At 41.8% G+C, this 24,136-nt stretch overlaps 1 protein-coding gene across 1 annotated transcript in view; it reads right to left on the bottom strand.

Moving 5' to 3' along the window:
* Positions 1-15,472, bottom strand: part of LOC109871580 (collagen alpha-1(XVIII) chain) — a 59,708-nt gene extending 44,236 nt beyond the window's left edge. Inside the window, exons 1-2 of the mRNA XM_031806818.1 lie at positions 15,352-15,472; positions 15,183-15,256 (exon numbers count right to left, since the gene is read on the bottom strand). Of these exons, the coding sequence (XP_031662678.1) occupies positions 15,183-15,256; positions 15,352-15,362 (85 nt within the window). The 5' untranslated portion in view covers positions 15,363-15,472. The remainder of the gene's footprint in view (positions 1-15,182; positions 15,257-15,351) is intronic.
* Positions 15,473-24,136: the final 8,664 nt, after the last annotated feature.

The raw sequence follows: 24,136 nt of genomic DNA, 5'->3' as shown, positions 1-24,136 counted from the left end.
CTCTTGATACACACGTGAAAAACCCAGCACCATTGCCGTTCTTGACACAAATCGGTGCGTCTGGCACCTACTACCCTACACCGTTCAAAGGCACTTCAATCTTTTGTCTTGCCCATTCACCCTCTGAATGGCACACATACACAATCCATGTCTCAATTGTCTCTAGGCTTAAAAATCATTCTTTAACCCGTCTCCTCCCCTTCATCTACACTGATTGAAGTGGATTTAACAAATTACATCAATAAGGGATCAGAGGGGGAAGCAATGGCGGAAGGAGAAGTATTTTTTGATTCTCTTGGCACAAGTACAATTGGTAAGAATGAGTGGACGATGGTGAACAAGAGTGGAGAAAAAGGGCTAAAAGTTGGAGATGAAAAGCAATTTATGGTCGGTGTGCAATTCACAAGCAAGGATGTTTTTTGGGGGTAACCTGTTTGCGGTCTCGAATGATGAATTGGGTAAAGTGGAATCGGTCAGAGTGACCAGGAGAGGTATGATGTTGATTTCATGTGTGTCAAAAGCGCAAAGGGAGAAAGCTCTGTGGCTCAACAAGATGTCGACGTCTGATGTGGAACGCTACACTTTTCAGAGTAGGGCACCGGTTAAAGGTGTCATCATTCCAGGAATGGTAGACGCACTTAGCTTGAATCAAATTATAGACGGAAAGAAGGATCAAAGCCTATCGGTTGTACTGTCGTTTGATGAAGGGGTTCTCCCGATTTATGTAAAGATAATTTGGTGAGACAGTGCTATATGTACAGAAGCCGTTTCAGTGTTACAATTGTAAAAAGTTTGGACACGTGGCAAGTGTTTGTCGAAGGAATAAATATGAAGTAGTGGAAGAAAAGTATAGCCAGTTATAATTAGTTATGGTAATGGTTTAGCAGATTCTAAAAAAAGAAGACCAGTCTTTACGTGGCTAAAATAAATATAACATTATTAAAACAGTATATAACAACCCCAGGTGTAAAATAGTAAATAGCGGCTACTTAGACAGTTTTTTATTGTCAAGAGGAGTTAATCAAGGGGGTCCGCTGTCACCATATATATTCTTTATGGCCATCAAAATGCTAGCTATTAAAATCAAATAACAACATTAGAGTATTAGAATTCCAATGCTTAAAAACAAAGTGTCCATGTATGCTGATGACTCAAGTTTTATGTTAAGTCTGCAAGCTAGATCCCTGCAATGTCTCATTGAAGATCTAGATAACTTTTCTGGACTTTTCTGGACTAAAACCTAATTATGATAAGTGTACCATATTACGTTTTGGATCTTTAAAAAATACAACTTTTACATTACACTGCAGTTTACCTATATAATAGGCTGATGGTGGGGTAGACATACATGGTATTCATATCACAAAATATATAAATTAGCTCTCCACAATGATTTTCAATAGAAAACGAGTAAAAATGGACAAGATCCTTCAACCATGGAGAGGTAAATACCTGTCTATTTATGAAAAAATTGCCCTGATTAACTCCTTAGTCATATCTCAGTTTACTGATTTACTTATGGCGCTGCTACTCCAGGTGATTTGTTTTCAAATCATATGAGAAAAAAATATTTTGCTTTATCTGGGTTGCTAAACCAGACAAGCTAAAGCATGCCTATCTATATAAAGAATATGAACTGGGTTAGTTGAGATGATTAAATATAAAAGCACTAATCCTCTCTCTAAAAGCTTCACTTATACAAAAGTTTTCCTTGAACCCTAAATGGTTCTCAAGTAGATTACTAAGAAAAGCTCATCCACTGTTTAAAAATGGCCTTTTTGCCTTTGTGCAGATTGCCTTGTCTCATTTTTGTTGAATTGAAAATGATACTTTTTTAAAAGCATCTCTCTTTTTCAAACAAGCATTGTAGAGCTAGCTACAATTTCAATTTCATCCCCCTGAAAAGATTGAACAAATATTACAACAAATACCTTGGCTGAACTCAAATGTGCTGGTTGATAAAATACCTGTATTTATGGGTATTTTGTTTTTAAAATGATATTGTAAATTGGAATGGTAGAGTTGTGTCTTACATGGAGTTGTCAGAATTGTATGGGGAGGTCTGCTCAATCCAAGAGTACAACCAATTAATTACAAGCATTACAAGCATTGCAGGTGGCAGCGGGAGGAGGTAGTTGGCAGTGGGATGAGGTAGGGAACAGGTCTGTCTGACCAATATAAAGGATCAAAACTGGCAGAGGAATACAAATAGCATAAAGAGGAAAGTATACCAGTTTCATTTGAGGACCAGGATGTTGGCACAACTGTGCCAAGAGACTTTTGATATACCGATTCCATGGTACAGGGTGTATGAGTTGATATATAAAGATTCAAGACTGTCTTTTTCAGCTAAAATTATTATATGGAATTCATGCTACCAACAAAATGTTGAATATTTGGGGCATTCAATCATCGAAGTTCTCCCGATTTTGTTGTGAGGATACAGAATCAATAGACCATTTATTTTGGTATTGCCCTCAGGTAGCCTGTTTCTGGTCAAAGGTTCAGGAATGGCTGAAAATGCAGAACATTGATCTAAAATTGACCCTAGAAATAGCACTGTTGGGCGATCTGGAGAGACCGGGTCAGTCAATTAATAATATACTAATATTCTTAGTAAAAGTATTTATTTTCAACTCGCAATCTGGGGATTCTATTTGATTAGATAGATTGAAATTGTATGTTAAACATCACAGCATGGTTGATATATATATGGAGCGTAGAAATACGAAGAGGGTGACCATCAATGTAGATGTGACGTTCAGGGCAGGGCAGGTCACCCAGCCAATTCTATTAGCCTTAAAGGAAGTAATAAGAGGAGAATTATAGAACCTCAGATGCTCTCCTCTCCTCACATACAGACAGGGGTTCAAAGCGTGTTGCCGTGTGCTGTGACATCCCTGTAGGGATAGACTAACGCAGGACAGCATTTGAGTAGAACCACAGGTTATTGGGTAATGTATCTGTATTATCCAGTGTGTGGCACTGGCTGATTGAGTGGAATGACTTGTATTAAATGCATTACAGTCAGGGTTGGGGAGTAACAGATTACATGTAATCCTGTATAGTAAGGGGTTACAAAAAACAGTAACTGTAATCCTTATTGTAATAAGATTAACGTTTCAATTCAGAAAGGATGTTTCGGGAAAAAAATCTTTGACACTTCTCTGTTTTCTCAATAAGTTTGTTCCTCCTGAGTGAGGCTGACCACAAGTCAGAGACTACTATGATGACACACCAAATGGGTTTGATGGATCGCGGGAAAAGCGCAGGAATCGTTTTAAGCTACAGTGTCTTCCAACAGTGCCACTGATGTAGGCATCCAAAGATTATCCAACTTGAATAAACGCTTGGAGGTAAGGATGACAGCAGTGGTGTAGTCTACGGCGATACGGGTATCACTTATTATTGATATCTACATACCGCATTGATGTGAGTCACACTGCTGCTCTCTCATTTAGCTAGTTGCACGTTATGGATTGTGGTCGTTGTGGATGGCTGTTCACAAATCGAAATGTGTATTTGAACCCTATAATGGTTGAACTCAAGAAGTTTAAGCTGCCTATCAATCATTGTTCTTAAACCAGTGGACAGCCAGTGAAAAATGCGTTCCTGCAACAGCTGCATAGTGCCGAAGTGGGCCTTTTATTTCTCAATCGAATTAATGCTGATGAAAAAAGAATCCATAGGTCTAAATGGTCACATGCACAAACTCGCACACTTTCGATAGATTTAAAAGGGGCAATCTGTAGTTGCAAGCATCCATTTTTGGATTTAAAACAAAACAATTGTGATATCATGGTCAGTCCTTGCATCCATAGCTGTCTATTAATCTGAGAGTGGTTACATTTCTCCAGGCCCATCCCTCAGCTTTTTACCAGAACAGAGGCTGGGGGTCCGTTTTGTTGTTGTTTAATTTGTGGATTTTCCCTCTAAACAGCTGCATGTTATCAAGATATCAAAGTGTCACCAAAAAAAAGCTAAACAGTAGGCCTATAGCAAATGCAGCACATGGCATTCATTTCTCACATGTAAATAGCACTTTTCAGAACCCTATAGGTTCACTCCCCTTGTCAATTGTAATTGTTTAACCTAGCTCAAAACCTCCCAAAAAATGTGGGATTGTACATGAGTTTGAATGAGAGAATTGTATTGAATCTCCAATCAACGCATTATTATATGAAATCAAACAGCCTCTTTTCTATGGACATTTGTAAAACTTGGCTAGGAGTCAGCCAGTTGTTAGCCCAGCTGGAAGCCACTATCTAAACAAGTTATTAGCCTGAAAAATATCTACACTTTTAATCTCTTTAGAACAAGTGTGAATCTTCACATCCCATTGTCATTGGAGGTTGGGGTGGGGGGAGGTTAGTTGCTGACTTTTTGGGGGTTTCAGGATGTTCGCAGAGTACTCTTAGTTCTAAGTACATGAGTTCACAGTAGTGAAATAATGTTTATTTTTCAACTGTAAATAGTGTCACTTTTTGGTCCACCAAACATCGTCTCTCATTTCCTGTTTACAATCAAAGCGATTGTATTTCAATGCTCCCTACTCATACTCACCTCTTAAACATGACCCATTTCACCTTAACATGGTATCAAATACATCCTGCTTCAGTGGGATATGTTTATAGCGTATTAATGGCCATGTCTTTCTGTGCTTGGGGCTTGTCACTTTTAGAGGCTGTGTAGAGAGGCTGAGCTGACCTGAACACAGGTCTACAGTACAGTAGTACTGATAGAGCCAGCATGGCCAGATTTGATTTAATGTTCTCATTGGAAGCAATAACAGAGTTTAAGGTAAACACTTGTGCCATAAGGGCATATATTTAAAGTGTAGCGGAATTAACAGGAAGCCTTTCTGCCAGCTGATGACCGATTTCTGCCAGCTGATGACCGATCAGATTAGTTTATTTACTTCATTCTGAGACATTTTAACCTGGAGTAAAGTTGAGTGGGAGGTCAGGTTAGTTAAAGAACTACTGTAACATAATACAATACAATTTGTACAGAAAAAAATCATAATATTTGATGGCATGCCAAAATAACACTGTCCTTGATCCTCAAGTGCTTAAAGTAGGAAAGGAAAGGTTGCTGATAGTGTCTGATTCATAATACACATCTGGGTGTATTGTTTATAAGGACAGATAACTTTCCCGCAACACTGTACCCACAATTAGTAGTAATGGCTATGCAAACAGACCTGTGGAGATGCATTGTGTGGTCTGCCACTCGTGCTTATTTGGGTCGGACAGAGGAGAGTCCGGGCCATCTTTCTGAGTCTGCCAAGGGTCCCTTCAGCACGCAATCACGCACACACACGTACACACACACACACACACTGGCAGGTAAGCAGTCTGGTTCAGTCTTGCAGTCTGCTTTATAAAGACCATCGAGCCATTTCACTGGCTCACTCAACCAATCAGAAATCATACAGCACTGGTGACATCACGTCACAAGAGCGTGTTTTATGTGTCTGGACAGAATGGAGAGGAAATGGTTTGACAACATTTCGGCCACAAAGGAAAACCAAACAGCCCAGTGAAAACCTCTATTGAGTATTGTTCAGACTGAGACAGATTTGTTACAGTAGACTGGACAGTTATTCAGCAGAGTTCATTCATAAATCTCCCTGGGTAGGGAGTGAAAGAGGTCACATTTACAGGTGAAATAACTAATGTAATGTGCCCTCAAACCATGAACTGTCACTGTGGTCATCGTCACTGTCTCTACTTTGATATCTAGATGATCTGTAGCCTCAGTTAGATTCACCTGGTCTCACAGGAGAAGCAACTGGAGTCACCATATACCAACAGCCACTTTGATCTCAGAATAACTCTTTCTATTGGATCATCTTTTAGCCTCTAACAATGAGAACTTAGAGTTCGTTTAGATTTAAGTGCTGCCTTCAATACTATTGATAATGCTATTCTCACTAAGAGGCTAGACTACTTGGTTGGTCTACGAGGACAGGTTCTCAATTGGTCCAAATCATACACCACACCAGTATCTCGACCTGCACATGTTCATCTGATCATTTATCACTCCAGTGTTAATCTGCTAAATTGTAATTATTCACTCCTATGGTCTATTTATTGCCTACCTCCTCATGCCTTTTGCACACAATGTATATAGATTCTTTTTTTTCTACTATGTTGTTTATTGTTTATTGTTTACTCCATGTGTAACTCTGTGTTGTTGTCTGTTCACACTGCTATGCTTTATCTTGGCCAGGTCGCAGTTGCAAATGAGAACTTGTTCTCAACTAGCCTACCTGGTTAAATAAAATAAAAATACCTCTGAGCGGTATTCAATTTGTTCATCTGGCCAATAATTCATCTGAACGTTCCAAGCTTGAATGTGCCGTTTCCCAAGGTTCTGTGCTTGGACCTCTTTAATTTTCCTTGTACGTGTTACCCCTTGGTTATGTTATCTGTAAGCACAACATGCACCTTTACTGCTAACACTGATAATACTCAATTGTATTTATCTTTTAAACCAGACAATGCTTTCCAGTCAGCCCACCATGAGAAATGCATCACAAGTCTCAACACAGGATGACAACCAACCTCTTGCTTTTAAACTCTGATAAGACATAAATGATGCTACTTGGACACTAAAAACATATATAAAGTGTCAGACTTCACTCTCAACGTTGAAGGTTGCCTCATTACACCAAACATGGTTGTTAAAAACATTGGTTTTACATTTGACCAGGTCTAACTTTGACAACCACATAAAAAGCATCCAAAAACAAGCATCCTTCCAGAATTACACTTCATCTCTCAGCCAGATGCCAAAAAATTGGCCGATGCATTTGTTTAATCTAGGCTAGACTACTGTAATGCCCTCATCTCCAGCTGCTCAGACTCTATTAAAAGTCTACAATTTGTACAGAACACTGCTGCTCGGATTCGAACAAACAATGGAAGGTATGAGCACATCACTCCAGTTTTATATGCACTACACTGGCTGACTGTAAAGTATCGGTCTGATTTTAAGATCTTACCCTTAACTTTTAAAAGGCACTTCATGGCCTTGCCCCCCTCATACAGTGCCTTGCACAAGTATTCATCCCTGTTCCCATTTTTCCTATTTTGTTGCATTACAACCTGTCAGTTAAATAGATTTTTATTTGGATTTCATGTAATGGACATACACAAAATAGTCCAAATTGGTGAAGTGAAATGGAAAAAAAAGAAGAGAGAAAAAAAAGTGGTGCATGCATATGTATTCACCCCCTTTGCTATGAAGACCCGAAATAATTAGTTAAATATCTTAGTGTCACATGATCTCTGTATATATACACGCCTGTTCTGAAAGGCCCCCGAGTCTGCAACACCTCTAAGCAAGGTGCACCATGAAGACCCAAATCAAATCAAAATTATTTGTCACATACACATGGTTAGCAGGTGTTAATGCAAGTGTAGCGAAATGCTTGTGCTTCTAGTTCCGACCATGCAGTAATATCTAACAAGTAATATAACCTAACAATTTCACAAAAACTACCATATACACACAAGAGTAAAGGAATGAATACGAATATGTACATAAAAATATATAAATGAGTGATGGCCGAACGGCATAGGCAAGATGCAGTAGATGGTAAAGAGTACAGTATATACATATGAGATGAGTAATGTAGGTATGAAAACATATAAAGCGGCATTGTTTAAAGTGGCTAGTGATACATTTAATTACATCAAGATGGCAAGATGCAGTAGATGGTATCGTACAGTATATACATATGAGATGAGTAATGTAGGGTAAGTAAACATTATATAATATAAAGTGGCTAGTGATAAATTGATTACATACATTTTCCCATTATTAAAGTTGAGTCAGTATGTGGGCAGCAGCCACTCAATGTTAGTGATGGCTGTTTAACAGTCTGATGGCCTTGAGATAGAAGCTGTTTTTCAGTCTCTCGGTCCCCGCTTTGATGCACGTGTACTGACCTCGCTTTCTGGATGATAGCGGGGTGAACAGGCAGTGGCTCGGGTGGTTGTTGTCCTTGATGATCTTTCTTGGCCTTCCTGTGACATCGGGTGGTGTAGGTGTCCTGGAGGGCAGGTAGTTTGCACCCGGTGATGCGTTGTGCAGACCTCACTACCCTCTGGAGAGACTTACGGTTATGGGCGGAGCAGCTGCCGTACCAGACGGTGATACAGCCCGACAGGATGCTCTCGATTGTGCATGTTTTTAGTGACAAGCACAATTTCTTCGGCCTCCTGAGGTTGAAGAGGCGCTGCTGTTGGTAATCAAGCCTACCACTGTAGTGTCGTCTGCAAACTTGATGATTGAGTTGGAGGCGTGCATGGCCAGGCAGTCGTGGGTGAACAGGGGGTACAGAAGAGGGCTGAGAACGCACCCTTGTGGGGACCCAGTGTTGAGGATCAGCGGGGTGGAGATTTACCTACCCTCACCACCTGGGGGTGGCCTGTCAGGAAGTCCAGCACTCAGTTGCACAGGGCGGGGTCGAGACCCAGGGTACTATGGTGAAGGGTACTATGGTGTTAAATGCTGAGCTGTAATCAATGAACAGCATTCTTACATAGGTATTCCTCTTGTCCAGATGAGTTAGGGCAGTGTGCAGTGTGATGGCGATTGCGTCGTCTGTGGACCTATTGGAGCGGTAAGCAAATTGGAGTGGGTCTAGGTTGGTAGATAGGGTGGAGGTGAGATGGTCCTTGACTAGTCTCTCAAAGCACTTCATGATGATGTAAGTGAGTGCTACAGGGCGGTAGTCAATTAGCTCAGTTACCTTAGCTTTCTTGTGAACAGGAACAATGGTGGCCCTCTTGAAGCATGTGGGGACAGCAGACTGGGATAAGGATTGATTGAATATATCTGTAAACACACTAGCCAGCTGGTCTGCGCATGCTCTGAGGACATGGCCGGGGATGCTGTCTGGGCCTGCAGCCTTGCGAGGGTTAACACGTTTAAATGTTTTACTCACGTTGGCTACAGTGAAGGAGAGCCCACAGGTTTTGGAAGTAGGCAGTGTCAGTGGCACTGTATTGTTCTCAAAGCGAGCAAAAAAGTTGTTTAGTCTGTCTGGGAGCAAGGCATCGTGATCCACGACGGGGCTGGTTTTTCTTTTGTAGTCTGTGATTGACTGTAGACCCTGCCACATACCTCTCGTGTCTGAGCCGTTGAATTGCGACTCCACTTTGTCTCTGTACTGACGCTTAGTTTGTTTGATTGCCTGGCGGAGGGAATAGCTTCACTGTTTGTATTCGGTCATGTTTCCGGTCACCTTGCCCTGATTAAAAGCAGTGGTTCGCGCGTTCAGTTTTGCGTGAATGCTGCCATCAATCCACGGTTTCTGGTTGGGGAATGTTTTAATAGACGCTGTGGGTACAACATCACCGATGCACTTGTTAATAAACTCGCACACCGAATCAGGGTATTCATCAATGTTGTTGTTCGCCGCAATGCGGAACGTATCCCAGTCCACGTGATCGAAGCAATCTTAAAGCGTGGAATCCGATTGGTCGGACCAGCGTTGAACAGACCTGAGCACGGGTGCTTCCTGTTTTAGTTTCTGTCTGTAGGCTGGTAGCAACAAAATGGAGTCGTGGTCAGCTTTTCCGAAGGAAAATTAGAATAACAGTGGTCTAGGGTCTTGCCAGCCCTGGTAGCACACTCGATATGCTGATAGAATTTGGAGAGCCTTGTTTTCAGATTAGCCTTGTTAAAATCCCTGGTTACAATAAATGCAGCCTCAGGATATGTGGTTTCCAGTTTACATACAGTCCAATGAAGGTCTTTCAGGGCGGTTGATGTGTCTGCTTGGGGGGGGAATATACACGACTGATTATGATCGAAGAGAATTCTCTTGGTAGATAATGCGGTCGGCATTTGATGGTTAGGAATTCAAAGTCAGGTGAACAAAAGGACTTGAGTTCCTGTATGTTGTTATGATCACACCACGTCTCGTTAATCATAAGGCATACACCCCTGCCCTTCTTCGTACCAGAGAGATGCTAGTTTCTTTCGGCGCGATGCATGAAGAGACCAGGTGGCTGTACCGACTCAGATAGCATGTCTCGAGTGAGCCATGTTTCCGTGAAACAAAGAATGTTACAGTCTCGGATGTCTCTCTGGAATGCTACCCTTGCTCGGATTTTGTCAACCTTGTTGTCAAGAGACTGGACATAGGTGAGTAGTATGCTCGGGAGCAGTGCGCGATATGCCCGTCTACGGAGCCTGACCAGAAGACTGCTCCATCTGCCCCTTCTACGGCGTCGTTGTTTTGGGTCGCCGGCTGGGATCCGATCCATTGTCCTGGGTGGTAGGCCAAACAGAGGAGCCGCTTCGGGAAAGTCGTATTCCTGGCCGTAATGTTGGTGAGTTGACGTTGCTCTTATATCCAATAGTTCCTCCCGACTGTATGTAATAAAACCTAAGATTACCTGGGGTAACAATGTAAGAAATAACACACAAAAAAAAGAAAATACTGCATAGTTTCCTAGGAACGCGAAGCGAGGCGGTCATCTCTGTCGGCGCCAGAAATTCCCAAACAGGTCAGGGAAAAAGTTGTAGAGAGTACAGATCAGGGTTGGGTTGTAAAAAAATATCTGAAACTTTGAACATCCCACAGAGCACCATTAAATCCATTATTCAAAATGGAAAGAAAATGGCACCACAACAAACCTTCCAAGAGAGTGCCACCCACCAAATATCACAGACCAGGCAAGGAGGGCATTAATCAAAGGCAACAAAGAGACCAAAGATAACCCTGAAGGAGCTGCAAAGCTCCACAGCGGAGATTGGAGTATCTGTCCATAGGACCACTTTAAGGCTTACAGTCCAGCTGGGCTTTACGGAAGAGTGGCCAGAAAAAAGCCATTGCTTAAAGAAAAAAATAAGCAAACACGTTTGGTGTTCGCCAAAAGGCATGAGGGAGACTCCCCAAACATATTGAATAAGGTATTCTGGTCAGATGAGACTAAAATATAGCTTTTTGGCCATCAAGGCAAATGCTGTCTGGTGCAAACCCAACCCTTCTTTTGGGGGAGGGGGGGGGGTTGTGTTACTTCTTAATGTTTCAAAGTGGTAGGCATGTTGTGTAAATCAAATTATACAACCCCCCAAAAATCTATTTTAATTCCAGGTTGTAAGGCAACAAAATAGGAAAGATGCCAAGGGGGTGAATACTTTCGCATGCCACTGTATCTGGCAGACATGCTCGTTCCATACAACCCAGCGAAGGCGCTCTGCACCCAAGGAGCCGGTCTGCTTACAGTTTCTAGATGCAGAACCAAGGCAGAGGGTGGAGCGTTCTCTATTAAAGCACCTTAGTTGTGGAAGGGTTTGCCCTGTCAGGTATGAGGGGCAGACACCATGAGGTTTTGAAATCACATTTTAGCTGGGCTTTTAATAAGTGATTGTTTTCCACATCCTCTGCTCATGTTATTGCGATTTTAAATGCACTTTATATAACTTTTAATTTGATTCAGTCATCATTGGACCGCACTTCATGGTGAGATGCTGCTAGACTCTAAGAGATGATCTGTGCAGCAAAAACACATCCAACAGAACCAAGAGTTCCCATATGAGACAGACGACACAACACAGCAGGCATGTCTCTCTCCTAGATGTCTCACTGGGTGGTGTTATGACAACAGGAAGTAGTCATAATTCTCCACAACCAGTTTGTGCCCACTGAGTAATCTCTATAAATCTGTATAAGATCCTTCCCATCACAGCTGTAAAATGGCCACGGCTTTCCTTTCACTCGGTGTGTTTCCACAACTTTCACAGGACAGAACAGCGGCATACAGAGAGTGCTGAGTGCTCCCCATGAAGCCTCCAGGAATACTGTACTGTACATTCCCCTTCATTTTTACCTCAAAGTGAACAGCTTGTGAACAACTTATCAGGACAATTTCATCAAGAAACCTATCATTTTCCTCATCGTACTCAGACAAGGTTATCATAACACTCTTACAGATGTCACTTACACAAGACAGTCTTCACATCCAAAGTGGGTAACCGTTAGATGAGGGAGTTACTAGCCTTTTCAAATGAAGTAACCAAGGAAACCTCACGCCTACAAAACAACATCGGCATATATTTGACACCACCAACTGTCAAATATAAAAACGGTTGAGAAGTTATGACATTCCTATGTTTGTATGAGCACATGGTAAAATATTGTATATTCATGTCAAAGTCTCAAAAAGTACTAACACATGAATAGGTAGGATATTTTGTAATAAACCTTCCATTGAGTGGTTTTTCCCTTAAAAACCACAACGAAACATTACATTATAGCTTAGTGACACCTTTTACAGTTGGTCTTATAACCTTCACCATTCTGCTCTATATGACACTATACTGTAAGTGGAACATACTGGAACCTTTTCCAAAAAGTGGAGGGAATTTCTTAGCCCATAAAACTGAATAAGTGGGTCATATGATTGAGTGTAGTCTGGCACCGGAGTGGGAAGGTGAACGGAAAGGCTCTGGAGCAACGAACCGCCCTTGCTGTCTCTGCCTGGCCTGTTCCCCTCTTTCCACTGGGATTCTCTGCCTCTAACAGGGGCTGAGTCACTGGCTTGCTGGGGCTCTCTCATGCCGTCCCTGGAGGGGGTGCGTCACCTGAGTGGGTTGATTCACTGTTGTGGTCATCCTGTCTGGGTTGGCGCCCCCCCCCCCCTTGGGTTGTGCCGTGGCGGAGATCTTTGTGGGCTATACTCAGCCTTGTCTCAGGATGGTAAGTTGGTGGTTGAAGATATCCCTCTAGTGGTGTGGGGGCTGTGCTTTGGCAAAGTGGGTGGGGTTATATCCTTCCTGTTTGGCCCTGTCCGGGGGTGTCCTCGGATGGGGCCACAGTGTCTCCTGACCCCTCCTGTCTCAGCCTCCAGTATTTATGCTGCAGTAGTTTATGTGTCGGGGGGCTGGGGTCAGTTTGTTATATCTGGAGTACTTCTCCTGTCCTATTCGGTGTCCTGTGTGAATCTAAGTGTGCGTTCTCTAATTCTCTCCTTCTCTCTTTCTTTCTCTCTCTCGGAGGACCTGAGCCCTAGGACCATGCCCCAGGACTACCTGACATGATGACTCCTTGCTGTCCCCAGTCCACCTGGCCATGCTGCTGTTCCAGTTTCAACTGACCTGAGCCCTAGGACCATGCCCCAGGACTACCTGACATGATGACTCCTTGCTGTCCCCAGTCCACCTGGCCATGCTGCTGCTCCAGTTTCAACTACCACCTGACTGTGCTGCTGCTCCAGTTTCAACTGTTCTGCCTTATTATTATTCGACCATGCTGGTCATTTATGAACATTTGAACATCTTGGCCATGTTCTGTTATAATCTCCACCCGGCACAGCCAGAAGAGGACTGGCCACCCCACATAGCCTGGTTCCTCTCTAGGTTTCTTCCTAGGTATTGGCCTTTAGTTTTTCCTAGCCACCGTGCTTCTACACCTGCATTGCTTGCTGTTTGGGGTTTTAGGCTGGGTTTCTGTACAGCACTTTGAGATATCAGCTGATGTACGAAGGGCTATATAAATAAATTTGATTTGATTTGATTTGAATAAGGTTTATAATGTGAATTGTTCATTTTCAAATTTATTTATAAAGCCCTTCGTACATCAGCTGATATCTCAAAGTGCTGTACAGAAACCCAGCCTAAAACCCCAAACAGCAAGCAGTGCGCAGGTGTAGAAGCACTGTGGCTAGGAAAAACTCCCTAGAAAGGCCGGAACCTAGGAAGAAACCTAGAGAGGAACCAGGCTATGAGGGGAGGCCAGTCTTCTTCTGGCTGTGCCGGGTGGAGATTATAACAGAACATGGCCAAGATGTTCAAATGTTCATAGATAACCAGCAGGGTCAAATAATAATAATAACAGTGGTTTGATGTATTAACACGCATCAAAAGAAATCTCCCACTGGGGACCGATCAACAGGACTGTATTAACCAAACATGAATTCATTTGTGAGGAACTGAACCAGACTAAAATCAAATGTGAAAGGCAGTAATATTCAGCCCCACTAAAAAAAAATGTGGGTTAGGGTTAGTAAAAGTAGTCAAAGTAAAAGTCCTCATTAACCAGTCATAAAGAATAATAAAACCTCAGATAGCGGTGGATTTTGTGATAAGAATATACAATCTCTGTTGTCTTTCATATCTTCATTAACAGACGTTTTGGCTAGGGTGATCATCATATTTCAAATGATGACATTCCTACACACATTCCCATATTTTAACTCAAAACGACACAGAGAAACAGATATTATACACGCTTTATGCATTTTTTGTTGTTGTTGTAATTCGATTTGAAGCGTAGTTAACACGATATTCTCCAGAGCCACTCCATTAGACAGCAGATTGAAGAGGAACTTAGCCCTTCAGAATGTGTGTTAACCAGAGTCAGTGTAATGACAATGTAACAACCCTAGATAATAGTACAGTTCTCTCTCTATGGTAGTAACAAGAGGGAATGCAAGAGGGAATGCATGTCCACATACTTACAGTGGGGCAAAAAAGTATTTAGTCAGCCACCAATTGTACAAGTTCTCCCACTTAAAAAGATGAGAGAGGCCTGTAATTGTCATCATAGGTACACTTCAACTATGACAGACAAAATGAGAAAAGAAATCCAGAAAATCACATTGTAGGATTTTTTATGAATTTATTTGCAAATGATGGTGGAAAATAAGTATGTATATGCTCATCAAGTGAGCATATAACTCAGACTTGCCCGGAGACTGTTTACTACATGCTATGTATGTCACAGGATAATCTGTGAGATGGAGAAAAAAAATCATTCAGCTATTCACCCAATAAACCAGTTGCATTCAACTTTCAGTAGGGAGGTAAAAGATGCAGCAAACACTTAATTTCAAAAGCATCTGTAGCATAGGGGGATCAATAATGTACTGTACACTAAAACGACATAAGCCTACATCTCACACCTTAAATCAACTTGTCCTCAGAAAAGTTATCAAGTATATCCACTTAAGATACTGTATCTAACTATTTTGACATAAAGAAGGCTATTGTCTTACAATTTCTTCCAAGAGAGTCAAGACATTTTAAAACCAAATGCAGCAGGTCGATAGCCTTGGCAATGTTTAGGCAAGTATTGAGTGCATCACATCAGCACTACCAAGAAATACATCAAATAGGGCTACATTAATTATGAATACTTACATTTCAAAATGTCTTACCTTCAATGACCTGAACTGCAGGTTCAAAGTGGTACAGCAGGATGAGAAGAAGAACCGAAGACCACCTGGGGAGGCTGGAGGTAAGAAAATTATGTTGCATGAGTTAGTCTGAATATTTTTTGGGCTTTTAAAATCAAGCACAGAACATTAAAAAAATAAACACCCTTACCGAATAATCATTTTGGGATAGAGATGTCAAACCCAAGCATCCAAAATTGTCCTCAACGTGCTTAGAGTTGGAATTTGCTCTCGGTCTACTTCAGACCTTTGCCTCTCCTGCCACTGAGTGTACTTTCCCTCCCTCCCTCTCTCTCTTCACTCTGTCTCTCTCTCTCCCTGACAGGCTGGAGTACCAATCGAACAAAGAAGGCCTCAGTTCTTCAGTGAGTCACTGGCCCACGGACACGGAAATCTGACTCCTTAAAATCCCTCACTAAACCGCTGCCTTAAAATTCTTAACTTTGCCATTTGTATGGTGACTATCTGAATTTTTCCATCTCCATTATTTTATTGCATTATTACCAGTATTTGAAGTTGATGGAATGGAAGATATTTTGCAATCCATCTATCAGGCTGGCTCTTTTTAATATATATATATTTTTTAAGTATTTCATGGCATCCAATTGTTAGTAGCTACTATCTTGTCTCATCGCTACAACTCCCGTACGGGCTCGGGAGAGACGCACTGCTTCTTAACACAGTGCGCATCCAACCCGGAAGCCAGCCGCACCAATGTGTCGGAGGAAACACTGTACCTGGCAACCTTGGTTAGCGCGCACTGCACCCGGCCCGCCACAGGAGTCACTGGTGCGCAATGAGGCAAGGATATCCCAAGGATATCCCTACTGGCCAAACTCTCCCTAACCCGGACGACGCTAGGCCAATTGCGTATCGCCCCACGGACCTCCCGGTCGCGGCCGGTTACGACAGAGCCTGGGTGCGAACCCAGAGTCTCTGGTGGCACAGCTGGCGCTGCAGTACAGCGCCCTTAACCACTGTGCCACCCGGGAGGCCTGGCTGGGGAACCTCAATAAGATTAAGCAGCTCCAAAATATTTTAGTGAAAATTACATTTTGAGAGGGGCCAAAATTTGTTCTGACTCAATGAGAGTTGGGGAAAAGTTAAATCAACTTAAAATGACGTGTTACTGAAATTGTTCTGATTCATGAGACAAGTTACTATGGAAATAATTTCATCACAAATATGTGTAAATTATGTCAAATATTGGAAAATTTAATCGTAAACGTCTGTTCATAGCCTATACCCAACTACAGGTAGAGGCACCCTGACAGTGAAATTTAGTAATAAGGTGAAGGACCTTCCAAGTCTTTGAAGTTTGGTTGTCATCAACCACTGAGGACTGCTAAAGCTTTTCCATAGACCCTGTATCATGTGACTCTCGGCACCCTGTTTAGATGCTTATCTGCCTCAGACTCCATGAACTGGACCTACTGAAGATGGCATGTTGACCACAAGGCATCTCCACAAATTCCTGATTCCAATTCAGTTGATATGCAACTACACCAGATACATCCAGAACTCTACGGGTATACATTTTAAAAAGGATGTGATCTCTGAAAATTAGTCTTTTAGCTTAGATCATTTGACATCATTATTGGATGGTCAGCGGTCATCGATCTAACATAATGTAATAATTTTGGATCAACTGGTTTTTATTACATTACATAGTTGTTTATGACATGTTTCCAAGAGAGCTGGGGGAAGAAAACTCTTATGGAAGCATTCCTGATGGAGATTTTATGTTGTGAAGTTACAATCCAATTTGACAATTTGCCTGATTGTTATTCTAGCTGGACTCCTAACCAGTCAGCCACTCGTTCCTCTGCCCTACAAAACACATCCTGACAAAACCACTGCACGACATACCCACACCAAAGCCAATTACATTATGTCATAACAGAACTAGTGGTATACCAACACTGACAATAGTGAAGAGGGTGAGCAAGTTTTATAGCAAACCATTGCACTGTAACATAATACAAGCAAATAGGTTTCAATTAACAGAGTTGGTTGGCCCAGTTCAACAGTTTAAAGAGATCCAAGTGTTATTATCTCAAGCAGGGAATGGACAAGTAGAGAAAACATGGTCAGGATCCTTCTGGCCCAAAGCTACATTCAGATCTATCTGCCTATAATAACCTTTATCTCAGCAAGCACAGAGAAGAGGCTGTGAGGCCATGCTGTTTTCACTGAAAATGGTTGGGATGTTAAACTACAATTAGTAGATCTTGGAATGAAAGGGTCCATAATCTACCTTTAAACTGAGGAGAATGCAGACAACCTGGATATGTTTTGCCTTACTATTAGAATTGATATGCTCTTCTATCACCTAAGGACAACACCAGCCAGATACCATCTGAACTGTTGTTGTGTCTGTGAAAAACGATAGAATCTACTGTTTTCATTTTGAGAATCAATTCTTACAATATGTTTTTAAAGAGCATGCTAGGACATCTGATTTGAAGTATTTAATTCAAGGCCAAGATACATCGACAGACATTACTCCAAGTTTAGCAGGGACCTGGGTTTATTCACATTAAAGTAGTCTCTCGCTCATATGAGATTTGGTTCTGGGTTGCCAGATTAGCATGAAAGTTACACTTACTATACTTTTTTGGGGACCACAACAAACACTACCCTCTGCATTTCTGTGGGTTTTCCTCTCATAAGGCTTTAAAACTTGTGTCATGATACCTGCATGAGGTTTTAAGCAGCATCGGTCTCCTCAACCTCTGTCTTCTACAACCCCATGTGTTGGGAAAGAGAGCTAGGGAATCTGAGAAATGAGACTTGATTTCTTTTACATGATGGCAAGCCAGGTCAAATGCTGCAAGTCCCTGCGCTTGTTTATAGGTTGTCGATTGATTGCTTTGGTAACTACGGTAACAGCTTACGTAATGAAAAGGGAATTTTATCAGAGAACAGACTTTTTATTCACAGTGCTTGAAACTCATGTCAAATGTGACTTGTATGGTATGCCATATGTGGGATGTGACTGGGTTAGCTAGCGGTAAGAAGGAGGGCTATGTCAGGACAGTGTGTGCAATGCTGATCTCACAAGCCATGGGTCAGCAATTATTATTATACCAATACCATAATCAATGATAATAATTGAGCCTAAGGAAAATAGACAGGTTGAATGTATGGTAAATGTGCATAGTGGATGAATGTCATGACATTCTGCCTACATACAGACTTGAAATCATTGGACACTAAAAAATGGATTACTTCATTAATGCCACTTTAATAATGATGTCAACATATCTTGCACTCCCCATCCCAGATATATATACTGTATTTTATACCATCTATTGCATCTTGTCTATGTCGGTCGGTCATGGCCCATCCATATATTTATATGTATATATTCTTACTCCATCCCTTTACTTTGATTTGTGTGTATTAGGTAGCTGTTGTGGAATTGCTAGATTACTTAGATATTGCTGCACTGTCGGAACTAGAAGCACAAGCATTTCGCTAAACTCGTAATAACATCTGCTAACCATGTGTATGTGACCAATAAAATCTGATTTGACACACACACACACTTACTTTAGCCCCCATTATTTTATTCAATGTCTGGTAGCATCACAGTTTATGAAAAACTAGTTTGTATTTCATATATACAGTTATATACTGCATCAGTGGAAAATGCACTTCTGTACTTCCCTTAGTAGGAGGAAAGCGAATATAAAATTAGTGACAAAATAACACTTTCCGTAGTGTGCCCTCCCCCACCCCATACCTCTGAAGCATCCTCTTATAGACATGGTGTGCATAATTCTGGAAAAGGGAACCCACTCTGTTATACTTCTGTCAGGCTGATCATCTCTGGAGCAGCCAGGGTGACACTGAGCTGAAACGGCCCAAGTCTACTCTCTTTAAGTCACAGACCATCAAACAAACAGAAGAGAGATGAAGCATGGATTTGGGGAGGGGGCGTGACCTGATTTAAATGTTTAAAAATAACAACAAAGTACACAGAGAAGTGGAGAAGTTTGATAACTGGGTAACGGTTATGAGGGTGACGACCCACCGGGTACACTATGTACAGTGCATTCGTAAAGTATTACACAGAGAAGTGGAGAAGTTTGATAACTGGGTAACGGTTATGAGGGTGACGACCCACCGGGTACACTATGTACAGTGCATTCGTAAAGTATTACACAGAGAAGTGGAGAAGTTTGATAACTGGGTAACGGTTATGAGGGTGACGACCCACCGGGTACACTATGTACAGTGCATTCGTAAAGTATTACACAGAGAAGTGGAGAAGTTTGATAACTGGGTAACGGTTATGAGGGTGACGACCCACCGGGTACACTATGTACAGTGCATTCGTAAAGTATTACACAGAGAAGTGGAGAAGTTTGATAACTGGGTAACGGTTATGAGGGTGACGACCCACCGGGTACACTATGTACAGTGCATTCGTAAAGTATTACACAGAGAAGTGGAGAAGTTTGATAACTGGGTAACGGTTATGAGGGTGACGACCCACCGGGTACACTATGTACAGTGCATTCGTAAAGTATTACACAGAGAAGTGGAGAAGTTTGATTACTGGGTAACGGTTATGAGGGTGACGACCCACCGGGTACACTATGTACAGTGCATTCGTAAAGTATTACACAGAGAAGTGGAGAAGTTTGATAACTGGGTAACGGTTATGAGGGTGACGACCCACCGGGTACACTATGTACAGTGCATTCGTAAAGTATTACACAGAGAAGTGGAGAAGTTTGATAACTGGGTAACGGTTATGAGGGTGACGACCCACCGGGTACACTATGTACAGTGCATTCGTAAAGTATTACACAGAGAAGTGGAGAAGTTTGATAACTGGGTAACGGTTATGAGGGTGACGACCCACCGGGTACACTATGTACAGTGCATTCGTAAAGTATTACACAGAGAAGTGGAGAAGTTTGATAACTGGGTAACGGTTATGAGGGTGACGACCCACCGGGTACACTATGTACAGTGCATTCGTAAAGTATTACACAGAGAAGTGGAGAAGTTTGATAACTGGGTAACGGTTATGAGGGTGACGACCCACCGGGTACACTATGTACAGTGCATTCGTAAAGTATTACACAGAGAAGTGGAGAAGTTTGATAACTGGGTAACGGTTATGAGGGTGACGACCCACCGGGTACACTATGTACAGTGCATTCGTAAAGTATTACACAGAGAAGTGGAGAAGTTTGATAACTGGGTAACGGTTATGAGGGTGACGACCCACCGGGTACACTATGTACAGTGCATTCGTAAAGTATTAAGACCCTTTTACTTTTCCACCTTTTGTTACATTACAGCCTTATTCTAATAGGGATTAAATAGTTGTTTTTTTCCCCCCTCAATCAACACACAATAACCCATAATGACAAAGCAAAAACAGGTATGTAGAAATTTTGGCAAATGTATAAAAAAATTAACTGACAGTTACATAAGTGTTCAGACCTTTTACTCAATACTTTGTTGAAGCACCTTTGGCAGCAATTACAGCCTTGAGTCTTCTTGGGTATGAAGCTACAAGCTTGGCTCATCTGTATTTGGGGAGTTTATCCCATTCTTCTCTGCAGATCCTCTAAAACTCTGTCAGGTTGGATGGGGAGTGTTGCTGCACAGCTATTTTCAGGTCTCTCCAGAGATGTTTGATGTGGTTCAAGTCCGGGCTCTGGCTGGGCCACTCAAGTACTGTACATTCAGAGACTTGTCCCGAAGCCACTCCTTCGTTATCTTGGCTGTGTGCTTAAGGTCGTTGTCCTGTTGGAAGGTGAACCTTCGCCCCAGTCTGAGGTTCTGAGAGCTCTGGAGCAGGTTTTCATCAAGGATCTCTCTGTACTTTGCTCCGTTCATCTTTCCCTTGATCCTGACAAGTCTCCCAGTCCCTGCCGCTGAAACACATCCCCACAGCATGTTGCTGCCACCACCATGCTTCACCGTAGGAATGGTGCCAGGTTTCTTCCAGACGTGACACTTGGCATTCAGGCCAAAGAATTCAATCTTGGTTACATCAGACCAGAGAATCTTGTTTCTCATGGTCTGATAGTCATTTAGGTGCCTTTTTGGCAAACGCCAAGCGGGCTGTCATGTGCCTTTTACTGAGGAGTGGATTCCGTCTGCCCACTCTACCATAAAGGACTGATTGGTGGAGTGCTGCAGAGATGGTTGTTCTTTTGGAAGGTTCTGCCATCTCCACAGAGGAACTCTGGGGCTCTGTCAGAGTGGCCAAATTCTTGGTCACCTCCCTGATCAAGGCCCTTCTCCCGATTGCTCAGTTTGGCCGGGTCTGAATGTAAATAAGGTATGTTTTTTATTTTGAAGAAATGTGCAAATATTTCTAAAAATCTGTTTTCGCTTTGTCATTATAAGGCATTGTGTGTAGATTGATGACATTTTTTAAAATCCATTTTAAAAACAAGGCTGTAACATAAAATGTGGGAAAAGAGATGGCGATAACTAGGTCGCATTTGGTTGAGACGTTGATCAATGAGATTACAACCGATCTTCACCCACTCAAAACGACAGCCAAGAGTGAGTTGAATTTCCAATGTGTTATCATTTTGATCCCATGTGTGATCAAAAGGTGTGATCATAGAAGTACTTTTTCACAATATAATCAAATTGAAGAAATGAAAGAAACAATGTTTAGCCCGTGTTGAGCATTTGTCCATAAAGTCTCATCTTCATGTCAGTAAATATCTTTATGCACCTGGGGAGAAACCTTTTGGTATGGACAATCTAAGTCTGACATACAGTAGGTCTGGACTGAAATCATTGCAGCCCTCATCCATGGCCTAAAGGAGGGTTCTACGCTCATTGGGATGGCAATCATACATCGTCCACCTGTACTGTAATCATGTATTGTATTTTACAGCATTGTACGTACAGTTGAAGTCGAACGTTTAGATACACCTTAGCAAAATACATTTAAACTCAGTTTTTCACAATTCCTGACATTCCGAGTCTTACGTCAGTTCGGATCCCCACTTTATTTTAAGAATGTGAAATGTCAGAATAATAGTAGAGAGAATGCTTTATATCAGCTTTCATTTCTTTCATCACATCCCAGTGGGTCAGAAGTTTACATACACTCAATTAGTATTTGGTAGCATTGCCTTTAAATTGTTTAACTTGGGTCAATTGTTTCGGGTAGCCTTCCCCAAGCTTCCCACAATAAGTTGGGTGAATTTTGGTCCTTTCCTCCTGACAGAGCTGGTGTAACTGAGTCAGGTTTGTAGGCCTCCTTGCTCGCACACGCTTTTTCAGTTCTGCCCACAAATTTTCTATATGATTGAGGTCAGGGCTTTGTGATGGCCACTCCAATACCTTGACTTTGTTGTCCTTAAGCCATTTTGCAACAACGTTGGAAGTATGCTTGGGAGCATTGTCCATTTGGAAGACCCATTTGCGACCAAGCTTTAATTTCCTGACTGATGTCTTGAGATGTTGCTTCAATATATCCACATAATTTCCCTACCTCATGATGCCATCTATTTTGTGAAGTTCACCAGTTCCTCCTGCAGCAAAGCACCCCCACAGCATGATGTTGCCACCCCCGTGCTTCACGGTTGGGCTGGTGTTCTTCGGCTTGCAAGCCTTCCCCTTTTCCTCCAAACATAACGATGGTCATTATGGCCAAACAATTCTATTTCTGTTTCATCAGACCAGAGGATATTTCTCCAAAAGGTACGATCTTTGTCCCCATGTGGAGTTACAAACCGTAGTCTGGATTTTTAATGGCGGTTTTGGAGCAGTGGCTTCTTCTTCTAAGACTCTTTTTACTGTGGTTTATAGATACCGGTTTCCTCCAGCATCTTCAAGGTCCTTTGCTGTTGTTCTGGGATTGATTTGCACTTTCTCACTAAAGTACGTTAATCTCTAGGAGACAGAACCCGTCTCCTTCCTGAGCGGTATGACGTCTGCGTGGTCCCATGGTGTTTATACTTGCATACTATTGTTTGTACAGATGAACATGGTACCTTCAGGCACCCAGACTTGTGGAAGTCTACAATTAATTCTCTGAGGTCTTGGCTGAGTTCTGTTAATTTTCCCATGATGTCAAGCAAAGAGGCACTGAGTTTGAAGGTAGGCCTTGAAATACATCCACTGGTACACCTCAAATTGACTCAAATTATGTCAATTAGCCTATCAGAAGCTTCCAAAGCCATGACATCATTTTCTGGAATTTTCCAAGCTGTTTAAAGGCACAGTTAACTTAGTGTATGTAAAACTTCTGACCCACTGGAATTGTGATAGAGTGAAATAATCTGTCTGTAAACAATTGTTGGAAAAATTACTTGTGTCATGCACAAAGTAGATGTCCTAACCGACTTGCCAAAACTATAGTCTATTAACAAGAAATTTGTGGAGTGGTTGAAAAGTTAGTTTTAATGACTACAACCTAAGTGTATGTAAACTTCCGACTTCAACTGTTGAAAATCTGAGGTTGTTTTAAAGGTACACATTCAAATCCTTTTTTGTTCTGTTGGTTTGTCTGTTGAAATTGTGTTACCATGATGACATAATCCTGCATTTGAAATGGAACTTTTTTTCAAGTCCAATTTGCGTTGACAAATGACTTTGAAGCAACATTGATTTAACTGATCTGTGCCCAGTGGAAAAACTCTTTAATGTGACTATGATCTCAAACCCATTCTGTATCCCAAATGCTAAATCAGTCTGTTCAGTTTAGTTCTCACAGCATCACTTCTCTAAGGACGCTAAAAACAGCCATTGAGCAAAAAGACGATTCCCCTTCCCCAGTAGGACTAACAACAAAATAGCACAAAACAAAGTGCAAGGCAATTTAGGTCCCAAAGTAATGTGGCATAATGTTAGCAGAGGGCTAAAATGGTATTATAACACCCCCATCATGCCATTTATAAGTGGGTCAAGTGTAAAATAATTGCATAAAATCTTGTGAT

Source organism: Oncorhynchus kisutch, linkage group LG27, assembly GCF_002021735.2.
Source record: "Oncorhynchus kisutch isolate 150728-3 linkage group LG27, Okis_V2, whole genome shotgun sequence".
NCBI lineage: Eukaryota > Metazoa > Chordata > Actinopteri > Salmoniformes > Salmonidae > Oncorhynchus > Oncorhynchus kisutch.
Note: the sequence above shows the minus strand (reverse complement) of the source record. Positions and strands in the feature narration are given on the sequence as shown.